Source organism: Bos indicus, chromosome 22 (genome assembly GCF_029378745.1).
Source record: "Bos indicus isolate NIAB-ARS_2022 breed Sahiwal x Tharparkar chromosome 22, NIAB-ARS_B.indTharparkar_mat_pri_1.0, whole genome shotgun sequence".
Taxonomy (NCBI): domain Eukaryota; kingdom Metazoa; phylum Chordata; class Mammalia; order Artiodactyla; family Bovidae; genus Bos; species Bos indicus.
In genome coordinates, this window is record NC_091781.1 from 50,949,564 (window position 1) to 50,969,164 (window position 19,601).

The window sequence follows — 19,601 nt, forward strand, 5'->3', positions numbered from 1 at the left end:
TATAATTATTGCATTTGCAAAATAGTGAATGAGGACATTCACATATCAAGCATACAAATGTACAATATATTGGAATCCCAGGTACTATCCTTATTTGTTCCGTCTCTCGCCTGCTGAAGGTGAGTTTCTTTTTTTAAAATATTTATTTGGCTGCCCTGGGTCTTAGTTGTAGCACACAGGATCTGTAGTTGCAGCATGTAGGATATACTTCCCTGACCAGGAATTGAACCTGGGCCCCCTGGATTGGGAGAACAGAGTCTTAGCCACTGGACTACCAAGAAAGTCCCAAGGTGAGTTTCTTAGGGTCACATATCCATCCTTGTTTTCAACATTACTCTGTTAAATAGATGTTTATTAAGCTGTTGCTAATACCATTTTTTTTTTTTTTTAGTTTATTTTTATTTTTGGCTGTGCTTGGGTGTCTGGGATATACTCTTCAAAAAATTTTTCTTTTTTTAAATTTTTGGTGGCACTGGGCCTTCATTGCTGTGCTTGGGCTTTCTCTAGTTGAAGGGAGCAGGAACTACTCTTATTTTGGTGCTCGGGTTTCTCTTTGCGGTGGCTTCTCTTGTGGAGCAAAAGTCTAGGTGCATGGGCTTCAGTAGTTACAGCTTACAGGCTTAGTTGCTCACAGCATGTGGAATCTTCCCGGACCAGGATGGAATCTGTGTCCCCTACATTGGCAAGCTGATTCTTAGCCACTCTACCAGCAGGGAAGTCCTGTAATATACTCTTAAGTGATAAAAATAGGATATGAAATGATATGTGTAGTATTCTGTCTTCAAAATAAATTTGCATATAAAATATGTAAACAAAATACAATGTCTCTCAGTTTCTGTGTCACAGAATCATTCCCTATAGTGGGAATGATTGGTCTTAGCTCCTTGAACTCTGGGGCCTCATCTAGAAGACTCATATTTCTTCACCAATATCATACAACTTTTCTTTTGTATAAATCTTAGATTCAGGTTGACATGTTTTCATTTTTGAAAATCCACTGGAGAGCACTGAATTTCTAAGAATAACTTAAAGGGAAGCACTGATAGCCTCATTATTGAGTCTTTGCATCCAAGGAATATTACTGTTTCTTTATACTTCTTTTGTTTGCCTTTTGTGTATATGAATTTATATAGCTTTATTCACATGGATCTTTGGTTTAGTCCTGCATACATTATGGGTTTTGATGTTATTCTGAATAGGATTGATTCTTCCTGTTTGTGATCTGTTATTTTTAACATTGTCAACAAAGGTCTGTTTAGTCAAGGCTATGGTTTTTCCAGTGGTCATGTATGGATGTGAGAGTTGGACTATAAAGAAAGCTGAGTGCCAAAGAATTGATGCTTTTTAACTGTGGTGTTGGAGAAGACTCTTGAGAGTCCCTTGGACTGCAAGGAGATCCAACCAGTCCATCCTAAAAGATATCAGTCCTGGGTGTTCATTGGTAGGACTGATGTTAAAGCTGAAACTCAAATACTTTGGCCACCTGATGCGAAGAGCTGACTCATTTGAAAATACCCTGATGCTGGGAAAGATTGAGGGCAGGAGGAGAAGGGGATGACAGAGGATGAGATGGTTGGATGGCATCACGGACTCAATGGACATGGGTTTGGGTGGACTCTGGGAGTTGGTGATGGACAGGGAAGCCTGGCGTGCTGCAGTTCATGGGGTTGCAAAGAGTCAGACACGACTGAGTGACTGAACTGAACTGATCAAAAAGTGATTGCTTTCTGATACTGTTCTTGTATCTGTCTCCTTACTTAAATTTGCTCAGTTTTCAACTGATTCTCTTGAATTTTCAAAGTAAACATTTGGATCACTTGAAAATAGGAATATTTTGGACTCTTTTTTTTTGGTTTGACCAGAGATCAGACCCACACACACTGTGGTGGAAAAACCGAGTCTTAACCACTAGACTGCCAGGGAAGTTCCAAGGACTGCTTTTTAATATTTAAATTTTTTATTACTTTCCTTCCTTTTCCTTTCTCCCTCTGCCCACCCCCCCCCACCCCCACCCCCCTGCAACCCACACTCTTCTTTCTTTCTTCCTTATGGGCTTTCCTGGTGGCTCAGCTGATAAAGAAAATGCCTGCAATGCGGGAGACCTGGGTTTGATCCCTGGGTTGGGCAGATCCCCTGGAGAAGGGAAAGGCTACTCACTCCAGTATTCTGGGCTGAAGAATTCCCTGAACTGTATAGTCCAAGGGGGTCACAAAGAGTCAGACACAACTGAGCAACTTTCACTTTCTTTCACTTCTTCCTTAGTTTGCTATTTCTTTCCCTCCCTCCCTCCCTATTGATATTTTTGCATTAGCTACTAAGTCCAGTAAAACGTTAAGCAGTAATCATGATTAAAAAAATCTCTATTTGTTCTCCTATCAATAGGATAGCTTCTAATAGTTCACCATTAAATAGTTTTGCTGAGAAAAAATATGGTAGTTACTAGTTTGCTTTAAAAAAAAAAGTAGTTACTCTTTATCTATTACAAGGGAGTTTGCTTCAAATCTTAAATTTACAGTTTTATGTTCTTTACCTTTTGGTTTTATCTTGTTTTTGGTAAGGAATGATGTTGAATACTACTCTTGCAGGTTGGACTCTTTGGAAGCAAGTACTGAGATGGAGCTTGGGGAACAAGATACTTATTAGGGACCAGTGTATGTAAAGGGAGGGGGCAGGAAGCAGAATTAGGCAGAGGCCGCAGATAAACTGTGTTGCAGGCCCAATGAAGCCAACCCAGCAGAGAGCACTGGAGTGTGAATACTACCTGTCAGAGTATCTGATACTATGCCAGAGTGGTCAGGCATTAAATCTCTCCCTTGCTCAGTCACAGGGTGTGGACAGTCTTGGGAAGGGTATGACCTAAGGGAAGGTCCCCCTCATTCATGTTTGATTCCCAAAGTCTAGGAAGAAGGCTTCTCAAGAGAGGGCCAAGTGATCTCAGATGGCCTCGGCCTGCAGCAGCTTGACGTTGGGCCTTGTTCCCTGGCCGGACATTGAGGCTGGGGAGGGGCAGTGAGAGCACCAAATCCTAGCTGCCAGACCAGTAGTCAGTGACAAGGCCCTGGCTCTTCGGCTTTGCAGAAAAAGAACTGCCGTAAAGACGGAAAGTAGTGAGAGAAGTCAAGTGTTTATTAGGAGGAAAAAAAAGAGTACGTATGGATAGACACATGGGTGGACTCAGAGTCCCAGAGTCATGCCCTCGTGGTGGTATGATCACTTATATAGAGCGTTTGTTTCTGGGTTTCCTTTGGCCAACCATTTTGATTTCCCTGGCTCAGAGTCCACAATTGGTGTACCTTAGGATCCTCTTATATGTGCACACACGTCTCAGCCAAGGCAGATTCTACATTAGAGGTGTAGAGGTACTTAGCATCACCTAGCATCACTCCCCCTTTTGACCTCCAAGGAGCCTTTCTGTGCATGTGTAGTCAGGGAGGTCACCTTACTTCAAAAATGAGAAATAAGTGGCCTCTCCTCTTGAGGCAGAGCCCAGCCTCCTCCCTCAATTGTCCTCCTATTTTCATTTTGCAGTATCTACCCTGGGTGGGGCCCTCTTGCCTCACAAAGATAGCTTCACATTCCTTGTGAAGCTTGTGGTTCAGTTCAGTTCAGTTGCACAGTCGTGTCGCTCAGACTCTTTGCGACCCCATGGACGCCAGGGTTCCCTGGCCATCACCAACTCCCGGAGCTTGCTCAAACCCATGTCCATCAAGTCAGTGATGCCACCCGACATGAAGCTTGTGGAACTGATAGCAAACCTGGAGGTGCATATGCATGTGTACATTTTTCTGGGGAGAGAGTGCCAGGAATTCTCTCCCTCCCAGATGGCTAAGAACCACTGGTCGGACAATGTCTAGCATATGGGCAACTTGGTATCGATCTCCTGCATCAGTATGTTACCTGGGGTGGGGAGAGGAAAGATACCTTGTGCTGAAGGGGACAGGATATGTAAAGGCCTGGCTACTGGGGGGTGGAGGGTGAGGTCAGTTAAATAACAGGGCTGGCTGTGTGGTAAACCAGTAGAAGCTAAGTTTGCTCAGAGAGGAAGATACAGTCTAGGGGAAAACACGGTTGAAGCAGTAAGCTAGCATGAAATATGAAAAACCTTGTCTGCCCTGAACCACTTCTATTCTGATGCAGTGAGGAGCTGAGGAGGTTTTTTGGCCAGGGAATGACAGTCAGGTTAAATTTCAGGTAAGTTTTCTAGCAGTGTGTAAAGGCTTATCAGATGAGGAAACAGGAAGACCATTTGTTTGGGGGATCATCAGTTACCCTATGAGGATTTAATAGAACTTGGTGGGCTTAAGTGGAGTCCATGTTCAGGTCTGTCAAGGTTTACCAAGAGGGTCTACCAGGAAAGTTTATCAGGAGGGCTGTACAAACAGCCCCTCTTCCTGAAGCTGCTCTGATGCAGATTGACTCTAAGTTAGCTCCTCTTCTGCAGCCGGAGTGTTAGAAGTCACAAGTGAAATAAACATGGTCCCATTACCAAACCCTGAATCTTGGACATTCCAATAAGGCCAATCCAGTGATGAACACCCTGTTCAATTAATGCCTTCACTGCCTCTTGCCTGGACCACTGTAATTTTCTCTTAACTGTTCTCCTTGCTTCCATTCTCTCCTAACACAAATTCATCCATCCCAAATAGATTTTCTAAAACAAATCTGATCATATCATTGCTGTGCTTAAAATTGTTCCATGGTTCCCATCCTCATCTAGAAAAAGCCTATAGCATGGGGTAAACAGACTTTTGAGCCTTGCCTTCTACTCCCTTTACAGGTCTTCTGCCCCAGTCAGGCCCCATCACTTCCGATCCCAATTTTGTTCCTGTCACTAATCTTTCCACCCGTAGTGTACATGGTCCATCCTCCCCATTCTAGTCTTCCTCCTAGCTTGGGAGTGCCTGCAGAGGAGGATTGCTATCAGGTTAGCTGGGCAGTGAGGTTCCTGCTACAGAGTAGGGGTATGCTTATTGTTTACAAATTATTAATTTGACAAATTTCAAACATACAGAAATGACAAGTTATATAGTGGATACCTGAATACCATGCACCGAGACTGAATAAGTCAAAAACATAAACATCACCTTTATGGCAACCCACTCCAGTACCCTTGCCTGGAAAATCCCATGGACAGAGGAGCGTGGTAGGCTACAGTCCATGGGGTCGCAAGGAGTTGGACACGACTGAGCGGCTTCACTTAACTCCTAATTGTTATAGTTATTAACAATTCCTTTAGGTTCTTCTTTCAGAATATATTCAGAATCCAAACACATCTCATCACCTCCTCTGCTGTTCTCTGATCCAATCCAATCCAGCATCTCTGACTATGACCTTTAGCCTCCTCAAGTCTCCGTGCTTCTTAAGTCTATTCTCAAAAGAGTTGGACACGACTGAGCGACTGAACTGTACTGAAGTCCACCCCCACCAACCGCCACTCCAAAATACCGCCCAGAAGGCGTAGGGGCCAGCCCTTCTCCCGCAAGCCACGCCCATCGAGGAGGAGCTATGGCCGGAAGCAGCGCCGCCGGCGGAAGCAGGGGCCGGGCAGGCGGTCTAGGCCCTCCTCCCGACCTGCCCCGGGCTCATGCCCCGCCCACCCAAAAGTGGGTGAAAGGTCGGCGGCGCCGGCGCCGCTGCTGGAGCAGTGGAGCGGAGCCGGCCGGGAAACCACAGGCACTGTGACGGACTGACTGACCATGGCAGACGAGGTGAAGCCCATTAGCCCGCTCAAGAACCTGCTGGCCGGCGGCTTTGGAGGCATGTGCCTGGTGTTCGTGGGACACCCGCTGGACACTGTCAAGGTGCGAGGAGGCTGGGGCGCGCGGGCTGGAGGGAGGAGGCCCGACCGAGCAGGGCGCGGAAAGCAGGGTCTCTCGCGACGCTTGGTCCGGGACAGAAGTGGGGCCCGGGGGAGCTTCCGTGAGAAGTCTGGGGAATCTCCCTCTCGACCCTTTCGGGTGTGGAGGAAACTGTTCCTGCGCCCCAAGGAGCTAGACGGCGCCCACCGAAGGCTCTTGATTTTAAAAAAGTTCTCTGTCCGGCAACCTTTTCTCATCTGGGGCCCCTACTTTGGGGATGGTAAAGAAAAAGCGTCTGCTCAAAGTTCTAACTTCTGCAAACCCTAACATCAGCAAGATTGAAACAGGTCATCTGTAAATCCTTCTTCTGGAAGAGAGCTAAACGCAGGTTACTCTAGATAGATATGTCTTTTGACACATTTCTCTGGGCCCGAAGTGCTCCGCCACTGTCTCTTTTGCACCTTTCTTAACCGTCTTCAGTGTGTCACCCCATGTTAACCTCAGCGGTCTCCTGTGGGAAGCGACAGTGCCCTCAGTGACCGAGTCCCTTCCAAGGAAATCAAGTGATCAGCTTTGCTCAGGGCCAGGCTGATCCTCACAACAACTTGGTGTGGAAGCCATGGTCGGATTGGGGCTCTGGGAAGGTGGAAACTCATCAAGGCTTGTTCCCTGGTTATCCTCATATTGCACATCAACTCTTTCCCCTGCAGCACTTACAGCAAGGCCTTACTGGAGACCAAAGTCCATACCCTATGACTTAGCATTCAAAGCTTCATCCCAGTTTTCTAACCTTATCTCTGCACACACTTGGAGAAAGTTGACAGTTCATGGCCAGGGTGAGCCTGTGGAGAACAGAGGTGAGTCTCGCAGAGTGGGAAGCCTGTGTAGAGGAATTCTTGGATTGTTGAATTGGGTTTCCTCCACCAAAGCAAAGAAAATTGCTTTGGTGATGTTCTCTGAGCAAGTTTGGGCAGCAGGCTCTTTGCTACCTTTCACCTAGAAGAAGATCCGGGGTCATTTTATCACAAGACTAAGATTAAAGCCATCAGGCTGGTTTGGGCACTGTGAAACATGAAATCAGATGTTTATTCAGAAGTTGATAAATGCCATGTGTGTTAGGGCTTCCCCAACAGTAGTCGTTTTAAGCAACACTGATGTAGGGGAGAATTGTCTGGCCTCTCTTTCTACTCTTGATCTTGTTAGTTCTAGTTATCTGGGGTCTCTCTTTAAAGAAAAACAAAATCCTGTTGCTCCCTAATACAAGTGTTGCTCCTACCTCCATATCCTTTGCCCTTCCTCCCCATCAGATGTCACCCCCAGGAAGGGAAGGATGATCTGTGTACTGAAATGTAAATGACTGAAAATGCTCACTGCTTTGTCTTTAAGCTTTTATGTTTTAAAAATCAATTAATTAATTTTACTTTTGACTGTGCTGAGTCTTTGTTACTTTGTGTGGGTTTCTCTAGGTGCAGTGAGTGGGGGCTGCTCCCTGGTTGCAGTGCACAGGCTTCTTATAGCAAAGGCTCCTCTTGTTGCAGAGCACAGACTCGCGGGCATGCAGGCTTCACTAGTTGCAGCACCCAGGCTCAGTAGCTGTGGCACTAGCACTTAGTTGCTCCATGGCATGTGGGAACTTCCTTCACCAGGGATCGAACTGTCATCTATTACATTGCAAGGTGGATTCTTAACTACTGGACCTCCAGGGAAGCCCTCACTGCATTTTTAATAATCAGAAACTCTCCCTTTGATTTAAGCCAAACCCACAAATTGCTGACTACTGTCCTTTTGACCTCAGGGAGCCAGGTGGGCTCTGGTCAAAGCTTGGCCAAGAGACACTTTTAGAGACCCAAGGTGACTAACAGTGGTCTGGAAAGGCAGGAGCTGTAGCTCTTCAGCTTGGAAAGATTTTATGGCAGGTGGTGAAGGGCTGGCTGTTTTCTAACTGGAGAAGTAGGGAGACCCAGATATTCCTGGCAGAGGGAAGGCAGGAGTGAAGGTGGATATAGGCTTGGCAGTGGGAACCAGGCTGTAAAAGAAGACCAGCCATGGAGGACTTTAATGTTCTTGCTGGGCCTAAATGATGGATGTCATGATGAGGCAGGTAGGAGTTTATACAAAATCACAAGAAAGGTATCAGTCAGAACTTTTGGTCCATCTCTCTCTCCTACTAACTTGAGGAGTTTGTGCCTGACCATGGAGAATCTGAATGCCAAGTAAGGGATATTGGATGTAAAGCAGTGGGAGCCTCTGGACATGTCTACTGTTATGTTCCATAAACTTCTCAGCTTTGCATGTCACCTCCATTGCCTAGAGCGCAGGACTAACAAAAGCCCGCACAAAATCAAGAATGAAAAATTTGTTAGGTTGGTGGAAGAGTAATTGTGGTTTCGGACCCTCAATTTTGAATCATTATAGTTAGGCTCAAACACATCTTTGTTAATCAAAATCAGAACCATTACAAGCAACACATTTTTGCCAATGAGAAATACGTTTGTTGATTCCTGTAGCATAAAAAGCTATGCTTCAGGATTCGATGAACCCTTGAAAAGCATTTTCTGCATCCTGCTGATTATGAAAGCATTTTCCCTGCATAAAGTTGTTGAATTGCTTGAAGAAGTGGTAGTCGGTTGGCAAGAGGTCACATGAATATGGCCAATGAGGCAAAATTTCATTCAGCTTTTGAAGTTTTGTTTGTGCAATGTGCAGTTGGGCGTTGTTGCAGAGAATTGGTCCCTTTCTTTTGACCAATGCTGGCTGCAGGTGTTGCAGTTTTCAGTGCATCTCATTGATTTGCTGAGAATACTTCTCATATATAATGATTTCGCCAGGATTCAGAAAGCTGTAGTGGATCAGACCAGCAGCAGACCACCAAACAGTGACCATCGCCCTTTCTTTGGTGCAAGTTGGCTTTGGGAAATGCTTTAGAACTTCTCAGTCTGGCCACTGAGCTGGTCATCACCAGTTGTATGCTATCCACTTTTTGTCACATGTCACAATCCAATCGAGAAATGGTTTGCTGCTGTTGCATAGGATAAGACAACACTTCACAACGATGATTTTTTGTGTGTGTGTGATGAGTTCATGAGACACCCGCTTATTGAGCTTTTTCACCTTTCCAGTTTGCTTCAAGTGCCGAACAACTGTAGGATGGTTGACCTTGAGTTTTTGAGAAAATTCTCATGTAGTTGTGAGAGGATCAGCTTGATGATCCTCTCAATTCAGTTCAGTATAGTTCAGTTGCTCAGTCGTGTCTGACTCTTTGTGACCCCATGGACTGCAGCATGGCAGGCTTCCCTGTCCAACACCAGTTCCCAGAACTTGCTCAAACTCATGTCCGTTGAGTTAGTGATGCTATCCAACCATCTTATCCTCTATCATCCCCTTCTCCTCCTGCCTTCAATCTTTCCCAGCATTAGGGTCTTTTCCAATGAGTCGGTTCTTCACATCAAGTGGCCAAAGTATTGGAGCTTCAGCTTTACCATCACTCCTTTCAGTGAATATTCAGGACTGATTTCCTTTAGGATTGACTGGCTTGATCTCCTTGCTGTCCAAGAGACTCTCAAGAGCCTTCTCCAACACCACAGTTCAGAAGCATCAATTCTTGAGCGCTCAAATCCCCTCAATTGGTCGTTGTCAACTTCCGATGGTCGGCCACTGTGCTCCTCATCTTCAAGGCTCTTATCTTCTTTGCAGAGCTTCTTGAGCCACCACTGCACTGTGCGTTCGTTAGCAGTTCCTGGACCAAATGCAGTGTTGGTGTTGTGATTTGTCTTAGCTGCTGTATGAACCATGTTGAACTAGTAGAAGAAAATCACTAGAATTTGCTTTTTGTCTTAACATCTTTTGCATAGTCTAGGATACATATAAAGTAAACAGCAAGTAACAATTTGTTAGCAAAAAACATAAAGCAGCAAATGTACATTAAAGATGTGTAACATAACCACATTTAAGAATGTATTCCAAAACAAAAAAAATAAAGAAGAATGTATTTCAATATCAAATGGCAAAGTAAAACCAAAATTACTTTTGCACCAACCTAAATAAATAGAGAAACAGCATGATGAAAATGGTATCTTGGAAAGGTTAGTATGATAGCAAACTGAGAAGGATTAGGAAGTAGAACACAGACCAGGAAAAAGACTGCAGAAATATAATGACTGGGTCTGTCAGTTATCTTGCAATGTAACAACTTAACCCCAAAACTTAGTGGCTTAGAACAACAACAATACGGACTTCCCTGGCAGTCCAATGGTTGCACCTCCATGTTGCAAGGGTTCATGGGTTCGAGCTCGATCCTTAGTTGGTTAACTAGGATCCTGCATGCTGCACAGTGCAGCCAAAATAACAACAGCATTCATTAACTCTCTTGATCTTTGTGAGATAGGATTTGGGGAGCAGCTTAGGTGGGTAGTCTGGCTCAAGGATTTCTTGTGAAGTTGCAGATGTTGTCTGGGATCCAGAATATATAAAAGAACTATTACAAGTCAACAACACAAAAAACAACCCAATTTAAGAATAAGCAAAGCCTCCTCCCAACCTTCTACCCAGCCGGCCACTCGGGAGGGAGGCAGAGATGGCAGATGAGATCACCAAGGCTCAGGTCACCCGGCCTGGCAGTGACACCATCTTCAGGAAGATGATTCACAAAGAAATCCCAACCAAAATCATTTATAAGGATGACCAGTGTTTTGCTTTCCTTGACATTTCCCCTCAAGCACCAACACATTTTCTGGTGATACCCAAAAAACATATATCCCAGATTTCTGCAGCAGCGGATGATGATGAAAGTCCTCTTGGTCATTTGATGATTGTTGGCAAGAAATGTGCTGCTCATCTGGGCCTGAAGAAGGGCTATCAAATGGTGGTGAATGAAGGTTCAGATTGGGGCCAGTCTGTCTATCATGTTCATCTCCATGTTCTTGAAGGTCGACAGATGAACTGGCCTGGTTAAGCATGCTGTAGGGATAATTTTGCCTCCTCTCTGCAGTGATCAGGTTTGCAAGTTCCAATATGCTAAACAATTTTTTTTTTTTTGCCTGTGTATGGAGATACTACAAAAATAATTTTTAAAACCCATATATAATAAAAGACATTGTTGCATGCTCTGAAAAAAAAATAAAGTACTTAAATATATATTTCTCCAAAGAAGACATATAATTGGGAAAAAAAACATGAAAAAATGTTCAGTATCACTAATCATTAGGAAAATGCAAATAAAAAGTGTAATGAGATACCACCTCATTTTATTGATAGAATGGCTACTATCAATAAAACCAAATAACAAGGGTCAGGGAGGATGCAGAGACTCTGGAACCCTCGTGCATTATTATTGGGAATGTTAAATTGTACAGCCGCTGTGGAAAACAGTATACCAGTATCTCAAAAAAGGGAAAATAGAATTACTGTATGATCCAGCAATTCTACTTCTGGATATTTACTCCAAAGAACTGAACGCAGAGTCTTGAAGAGATGTTTGTACACCCTGTTCCTAGCAGCATTATTCACAGTAGCTGAAACATGGGTGTAACCCAAGCGTCCACAAATGGAAGAACAAATAAGCAAAATGTGGCCTAGACATATAATAGAATATTATTCAGCCTTAAAAAGAAGGAAATTCTGATACTTGCAACCACATGGATGAATGTTGAAACCATTAGGCTCAATGAACTAAGTCATTCATAGAAAGATACATACTTTATGATCCTACTTATATGAGGTACTTCGAGTACACAAAATCTTAGAGGTGGAAAGTAGACTGGTTGCCAGGGTCTGGATGTAGGGTGAATGGGAAGTTACTGTCTGGTGGGAGGAGATAAAAAGAATTGTGGATGATGGTGATGGTTGCACAACATTTTGAATGTATTTAATATCACTGAAAAGTGAAAGTGAAAGTCACTCAGTTGTGTCTGACTCTTTGTGACCCCATGGACTATACAGTCCATGGAATTCTCCAGGCCAGAATACTGGAGTGGGTGGCCTTTCCCTTCTCCAGGGGATCTTCCCAACCCAGGTCTCCTGCATTGAAGGCAGATTCTTTACCAGCTGAGTCACCAGGGAAGCCCAATATCACTGAACTGTGTACTTAAAAATGATCGAGATGGTAAATTTTATGTGTATTTTATGACAGAAAAAAAATTGGGAAGGAAAAAATGGGCAAAGAATCTGAATAGACATTTTTCCAAAGAAGATACACAAATGGCCAATAAACACATGAAAAATGTTCAACATCATTATCCATCATGAAAACATAAATCAAAATCCCAGGGAGATACCACCTAATATCCACCTAACACTGGCTATAATTTAAAAAAAAAAAAAAAAGGTAGATGACAGTCAGCGTTGGCAAGGATGTGGAGAATTTGGAATACTCATAAATTGCTTGTGGGGGTGTAAATGGTGCAACCTCTTTGGGAAACAGTCTGGCAGTTCTTCAAAAGGTTGAATAAACATAGAGTTAGCATCTGACGTAGCAATTCTCCTGTTGTGGTTAATTTTATGTGTCAGCTGAGCCATGGGTGTCCATATATTGGTCAGACATTATTCTGGGTATATCTGTGAGGATGTTTTTGGATGAGATTAACATTTAAGGTAGACTAAGTAAAGCAGATTGCCCTCCCTAATGTGGGTGACCCTCATCTAGTCAGTTGAAGGCCTTAATAGAACAAAAGGCCAAAACTCCTTCCTTTTGACTGATTGAGCTGGGATGTTGGTCTTTTCCTGCCTTTGAACTCTAACTGAAATGTTGGCTCTCTTGGGTCTTGAGCCTGCCAGCTTTTGAACTGGGACTTAGACCATCAGCTGTCCAGGTTCTCTGGTCTTAACACTTGAAATAGAACTATCTCATTGACTTTCCTGGGTCTCCAGCTTGCTGACTGCAGATCTTGCGGTTTGTCTGCCTCCATAATTGTGTGAGTCAATTCCTTATAACAAACAAACAAATAAATAACTCTCCATAGCTTATTGGTTCTGTCTCTCTGGAGAATCTTGACCCATATAACACCCGAGAGAACTAAAAAATGTATGTCCACACAAAAACCTACAAAAGTTTGTAGCACCATTATTCATAATAATAAAAGTGGAAAAAATGTAATTTGTCATTATCTGATGAGCAGATAAACAGGACATAGTTCATTTGTGTAGTAGAATATTATTTACCGATAAAAAGATTGAAGAACTGATATATTCTGCAACATAGGTGAACTTTGAACACTTTATGCTAAATAAAAGAAACCAGGTATGAAAGACCACATACTGTATGATTTCATTTATATGAAATGTAGAGAATAGGAAAATTCATGGAGGCAGAAGGTAGCTTAGTAATTGCCAGTGGCTGAGAGAAGAGGAGAGTGACTACTGATGGGTGTGGTGTTTCTTTTTGGGGTGATGAAAATGTTCTCAAATTGATTATGGAAAATTCACGGAGACAGAAGGTAGCTTAGTAATTGCCAGTGGCTGAGAGAAGAGGAGAGTGACTACTGATGGGTGTGGTGTTTCTTTTTGGGGTGATGAAAATGTTCTCAAATTGATTATAATGAAGGTTGCACAACTCTGCAACTGCTAAAAACCCTCTAACTGTATAAAATGGGTGAATTTTATCGTATACAAGTTATATTATAATAAAGCTGTTTGTTTGTTTGTTTTAAAAAAAAATACTGAATCAAAAACCCTCCCTTCCAGTCAAAAACAACAAAAAGATGTTGGGCAGGACTGTACTCATCCAAAGAATTGACTTCCGTGTGGTTCATTCACATGCTGGCAGTTAGTGCTGGCTGTTGTCAGAAGGCCTTGTTTCCTCTACACATGGCCTCTTCAGGCTGTGTAAGTATCCTCATAGCATAGTGACGGACTCCCCAAAGCAAATAAAGCAAATAACCTGAGATGGACACAGGCAGAAGCTGACCTTTCTGTCACCTAGCCTTGGAAGTCACATAGCATCAATATCATCATATTCTGTTCGATAGAAGTGAGTCACTGAGTCTGGATCACATCCAAGGGGAGGGGATTTAGGTTTAGCTTCTGAAGGGCAAGAGTATGAAAGAGTTAATGGGCATTTTGGAAAACTACCACACTGGGTAAGAATGGGCAAGCACTTTGCCTGGAGGAAGACTTAAGATGAAGAGAGGAAGAAATTAGGATCCTGGAAGCATCTTGAAAGAACTTTCCATTAGCCTTGGTGCCCACATGAATAAGAGGAGAAACACAGGAAGTAGTTGGATGCTAGAGTTTCAAATCCTGAGAAATGGTAGACTGGTGGCTCTGGGACAAATGGGACATTCATCGAAAGGATGAGATTTTGGAGGTGATTTGAGTAGGGAGAGCTTCCCCAGGCAGTGAAATGTAGCCCAAAAGGTGAGGTGAGAAGGTCTGAAGATGGCTGAGTAAAAGTCATCACTGAACATAAGTTGAAGCCCTGGAACGTGTTTTCTGAAAGGGATAGTGGACCACCTGAGTAGGCTGCTTAGCCTTGGAGGGCACCTGGAATAGAAAAGGAGACAAAGAAGGGAGTGCTAAGACGGGATGTTTAAAGAAAGTTGGAAGCATTGGATCCACCGAAAGGTGGAGAAGGATGAGGACCAAGGAAAGCAGGATATTAAATCCACCTCATTCCGAAACATCTTTGTCGAGCACGTTACCTAACCCCCAACAAAGCACTTCAGATGAGTGTGGAGAGTGCCTAGAATTGAGCTGAGCTTTGCATCAGCCAGGTCTAGTTACTGGCGCATCACTGGACCTCAGTGAACCCAGTCTCCTCATTTGTAAACTGGTCATACCTATTCCATTTGGTCACCATGGGATCCTTTAGATAAGAAATAAATAGCAAATACTAACAAATACTAAAGGATATTCTCTAGACAGGAAACACAAAAATGGTGTATAAACTCGAACCCAAACAATAAAGTAAATGGCAACGGGATCATACTTATTAGTAATTACCTTAAACGCAAATGGGTTGAATGCCCCAACCAAAAGACAAAGACTGGCTGAATGGATACAAAAACAAGACCCCTACATATGTTGTCTACAAGAGACCCACCTCAAAACAGGGGACACATACAGACTGAAAGTGAAGGGCTGGAAAAAGATTTTCCATGAAAATTGGGACCAAAAGAAAGCAGGAGTCACAATACTCGTATCAGATAAATTAGACTTTAAAACAAAGGCTGTGAAAAGAGACAAAGAAGGTCACTACATAATGATCAAAGGATCAATCCAAGAAGAAGATATAACAATTATAAATATATATCCACCCAACATGGGAGCACCGCAGTATGTAAGACAAATCCTAACAAGTAATATCATAAAAAACAAAGAAAGGCTGTAAAAGTGTTCCAGATTAAAAGAGACTTTATCAACATGACAATGAAATGCAATATCTGATCCTGGACTAGATCTTGTACTAGAAGGAAAAAGTGCTAAAAAGGACACTGAGGGTCAGTTAACAGTATTAGAATACAGACAGTAGATTTAATAAAAGTATTTTATCCATGTTAAATTACTGAAGTTGACAACTGTACTATTACAGTTATTAACCGAATATCCCTATTCTTAGGAAATTCAGAAATATGTACTGAAGTATGTGGGATACTTCATGGGAATAAAAACCATGATATCTGCAGCAGGCCTTCCAAGAGTTTAGAAAAAAACTTTTTGGGTGGGGAGCAGACAAATAATAAAGAAATGGGGTGAAATGATAAGAACAAGTGAAAAATCTGGGCAGAGGTTATATGGATATTATTTGTATTATTTTTGGAACTTTTCTTTAAGCTTGACATTAAAAATTAAAAATGCGCAAAAAAAAAAAAGAGTTTTGGAGAGAATTAACAATAAAATGATGTTTTCTCAAAAAAAAAAAAAAAAAAGAAATAGCAAAAGTAAGTGGCTGAGGAAATCAGAGGAACTGTCTCACTCTTCAAAAGCATGCTACTGATGACTTGTGAGTACAAGCTTGGAATAAACTGGAGGAAAGAGAAGTCTGAAGCCAGCAGATAAGGGGAATGCTGAAGACGTGCACACAGGTGCTGCTTTCTCTGTTGAGATTTTGGCAGATGGTCAGGCCGTTGCCCCCGACAGGCAGTTCTGCTTCTGGGAAATGACTGTGTTTTAACTTCTGATTTTAGGTCCGACTGCAGACACAGCCACCAAGTTTGCCTGGACAGCCTCCCATGTATTCTGGCACCTTTGACTGTTTCCGGAAGACTCTGATGAGAGAGGTACGGAATCATGGTGCTGGGCTTTTCTCCTGTTCAGAGGAACACATTTTCAGAGGGTTGGCGTGTTACTTCTCCGGGGGCCTGGGGGACTGCATGGTTCTGCAGGAGGTCCAGCCCACACGCCTGGCTCTCTCACCCCATGTCATCCAATGTCCCTCTGTTGTCATCGCTCCGGAGTGTTTGAGAGTTCCAGTTACTGTTTTATGTGGATGAATGAAGCTAATAAAATGGTTCTGTCTCTCTTGGAAGGCAGAATTTAGACCACAGGGAGTTCATGAGAAATAATTGGAGACGTGAAATAAAAGAAAGTGCAAAGCTGGGGGATCAGTGTCAGAAGTTCACATAAAATTTGGAGGAAAGGTCAGCCTGTCTGAGGGAAAAAGAGTGAAAGAGAGAGAGAGTCTTCAAACCCATAGACAAGGAAACTAAATTGGTGTGAGGTTATTGAATTGTATAATCATTTTTTAGGTATTTCTTAGAGTGAAAACATGGGATTTTAAAAAAGTTTTAATGACTAGTGATGCTTATTACTGACTTCATTAGCACACAGGTAACAACACCTTGTTAAGAACTTTTCCTTCGTTGCCTAAAATATAACTCCAATGTGAATAAATAGTAAATATATAGTTTTTATTAAATATACAGAAGTAAGAAGCAGGTATCACCCAGACAAAGAGGGGATGCTGGTAAGTGATGGACTCAGTCTAAGAGAAGCTGTTCCCGGGGCTCCTGCAGGACCCAGGTGTGGGAGGAAGATTTTGAAGTGGAATCTACCCAATCATCCATGCTGGAGATGGTGCCGTCTTTTCTTCTATAAGACTGTGTTTCTCTCATCAACCCAGAATGGAGTCTGATCAGTGTCCAGTGGAGGCTTTGAGCTTCCAGTCTGCTAAGAGTTCTCTGCCCTTACAGAGAGACAGGATTATATGCCCCTGGTCAGGAAATGTTACTGAGCACCTGTTTAGTGCCTCGGCAATGTGCTGGGTGCTGGAGGCTTGGTGAGAATGGCTTGTATAAACCCAACTCCCTGCAGCGTCAAAGAGGCTTCCTCAGTCCATATTTGTGCTTGTCTCTGGGTTTTGCTGTGCCAGATTGAGCTCACTTTCTGGTACTACTGGACGGATCTTGGTTGTACTGCGGGAACTGGGTGGGCCAGACAGTGGAAAGAAGGCTGGAGAAGTTGGGAGTTGTTGGCCCTCGGCCTTGGGCAGCCTTCTCAGCCAAGTGGGAAGCTGTGGGAGGGGCTTTGGGAGGGTTTTGTCCTGAGGGGCTTTTGCAGATCCTTCTCAGAACCTTCTCTTCCTATTCACCCTTCCCTCTTTACCTTCTGTGCACATTGCACTTGGAGAGTCTGCTTATAGCCTGTAGCAATGGTAGACCTTTGCAGGATCTGGGAGGAATGCTGCCAAGTACAGTTGTGCCCTTTAGTTCTGGAAAGAAGATGGGTTGTGAGTGCCCGGAGTCTGCAGTGAGGCAGGTTCTCCAGCCTAGGTCTGTGGAGCCTCCCCTGTGTGTAGTCGCATCCCCCTCCCCTGCCCATTTCTCCTGCCAGTTCCTGTAGGGAGCAACTGTAACATGTTTTTAAAAATTAGCCCTTATTTTGTATTAAAATGATGTAAGCACTTAGTTTGTTACTGAAGGACTTGTAACAAAGTAGCCCCCCACCCCTATCCTCTAGAAGTTGCTACTTTCTACTTTCTCAATTACTGTTTTTCCTCCTCCCTTTTTGGGAACTTCTCCCACCAAGGATTGCACCCCTGCCCCCTGCAGTGAAAGTTCACAGAGTCTTAACCACTGAACCATCAGGGAAGTCCCTCAGCTCTCTCAGTTAATGCTGTCTTCTACCGAGCTACATGCACGTATTTTATCCATTTAAAACTGTTTTAGCTACCTGTTTGTGGTAGATGGTTTTAACTCTTGCATTCCTTAGCTACTCTTTCTGCTCTGCCCAGTAATTTTCATCATCCTTTGTGGTTTAATACAGTTCACTGTTTTCATGATTACAACTTTATGTATGTTTTTTCTCTGTTAACAAAGTAATGTCCTTCAGGGCGCATTTCATTACTTGTACAGCTTTTTGTTTTTCTTGAGGTTGGGTGAACAGTTGTGTCAGTTTCTTTTGCTTGTGTCTCTTTGAATCTCTGCCTCTGTCATCCTGTGTCCTAAATGTGCTGTAGAATACCTTTTTGTTTGGTTTTTCACACTGCCTGACAGTTATCATCCGTTCTTCCGATGTTTGTTGTTTGCTTTGTTTTTCTTAGAAAACAAATAAACTCCTCCTGGAGTCCTGGGTCTCATACTCCCATGTTGACTGGCTTCTTCCCAGGCCTGCTGTACCCAACAGCTTCCTGGGAACAGCCCTCCCCTCTCTTGGGCCAAACCCTTGGTCTCTGGGTCCCAGATCTTCCTTGTCCTCGTTGTACTAACTTGTTCGGTTGGATTGTCTACTTGTCTGTCTATTTATTGGCTACTACATAGTCAGTTTCATTATCTAAATGTACTAGTGAAAACTGATGTGCAGTCTTGCTATTGTTTTTAACAATAAGAATCTTATGTCTTTTCTGGGAGGGGGCATACTGGGTGGTTTGAGTGATCTCAGTTCCCCAACCCAGGACTGAACCCAGGCCACCACAGTGAAAGCCCAGAATGCTAACCACTAGGCCACTAGGGAACTCCCCTCAGGTCCTAATTCTTGGGAAATACAAAAATTTCTTAAGCACCTATGTCTCACCCCCAAGCAAGTCACATTGTACATTCTGTTTTGTAGCCTGCTTTTTTTTTTTTTTTTTCCAATTTAGTAATCTCTTCTCATGTTACCATGTGATTGTATGGCTGTGTGATAGTCCAATATGAGATTTCCGTAATTTGTCTCATTAATCTCCTGTTTGGGAATGTTCCAAAATGCGGTGTTTAATAAATGCCTGTTGTCATTCTTTTTTATATCTTTGAGTATTCCCTTAGAATATGTTTCTAGACAGGTAGTTTTCTAATGGAGGTGTAAGCTACATGTTGCCAGTTTGCCTTCCAGACTAGAAGCTGTTTTCAGTTTCTCCAGCAGTATATAAGAAGACAGCCATTTCTGATAAGTGTGGGAAGATTCTTCCTTTTAAAGCTCTCCTTGCTTGGGGAAAGGAGGCCACAGGTCAGAGGACAGGCTGCTTCCCTGCTTCAGTGATGTAGATGTTAGTAGTGTCTGTAAACAGCTTCTCCTCCTATGCTTCCTTGCAGGGCATCAGGGGTCTATATCGGGGCATGGCTGCCCCCATCGTCGGGGTCACCCCCATGTTTGCTGTCTGCTTCTTTGGGTTTGGTTTGGGGAAGAAACTGCAACAGAAACACCCAGAGGATGTGCTCAGGTGAGTACTTACTTACCAGCCCGGAGCACTCGATGCTGTTCTGCCGATGTGTGTGATCTGTGATGTGATGCAGGTTTCGGGAAAGAATTATCAAACCGGCAGTGGCTGTCCTCTTCTCCACATCAGGGAGGTACTTGGGTTTCCTTTGCCCTGTGGACCAATAGGGTAAAACATAAAACCCAAAGCCCTCCCCCAACCCCGCTAACTAGATTGTCGTCATTTCTTATGTGAAGTAG

The 19,601-nt window shown here is 43.3% G+C and overlaps 1 protein-coding gene and 1 pseudogene across 3 annotated transcripts in view; both read left to right on the forward strand.

Annotated features, from left to right (window-relative positions):
* Positions 1 to 5,587: 5,587 nt before the first annotated feature.
* SLC25A20 (solute carrier family 25 member 20) overlaps positions 5,588 to 19,601 on the forward strand; it is a 36,092-nt gene continuing 22,078 nt past the window's right edge. For 2 of the 3 annotated variants that reach the window (XR_002183357.2, XM_019984907.2), the window contains exons 1-3: positions 5,589 to 5,801; positions 15,917 to 16,009; positions 19,238 to 19,365. Coding sequence is in view for 2 of the 3 variants with exons in the window: in XM_019984907.2 (XP_019840466.1) it covers positions 5,697 to 5,801; positions 15,917 to 16,009; positions 19,238 to 19,365 (326 nt within the window). In the remaining variant the exon portion in view is untranslated. Of the gene's footprint in view, positions 5,802 to 15,916; positions 16,010 to 19,237; positions 19,366 to 19,601 lie in introns of all 3 variants that reach the window. The other variant, XM_070776722.1, reaches the window with a different exon arrangement.
* On the forward strand, positions 5,813 to 15,562 carry LOC139178636 (adenosine 5'-monophosphoramidase HINT1 pseudogene; annotated as a pseudogene).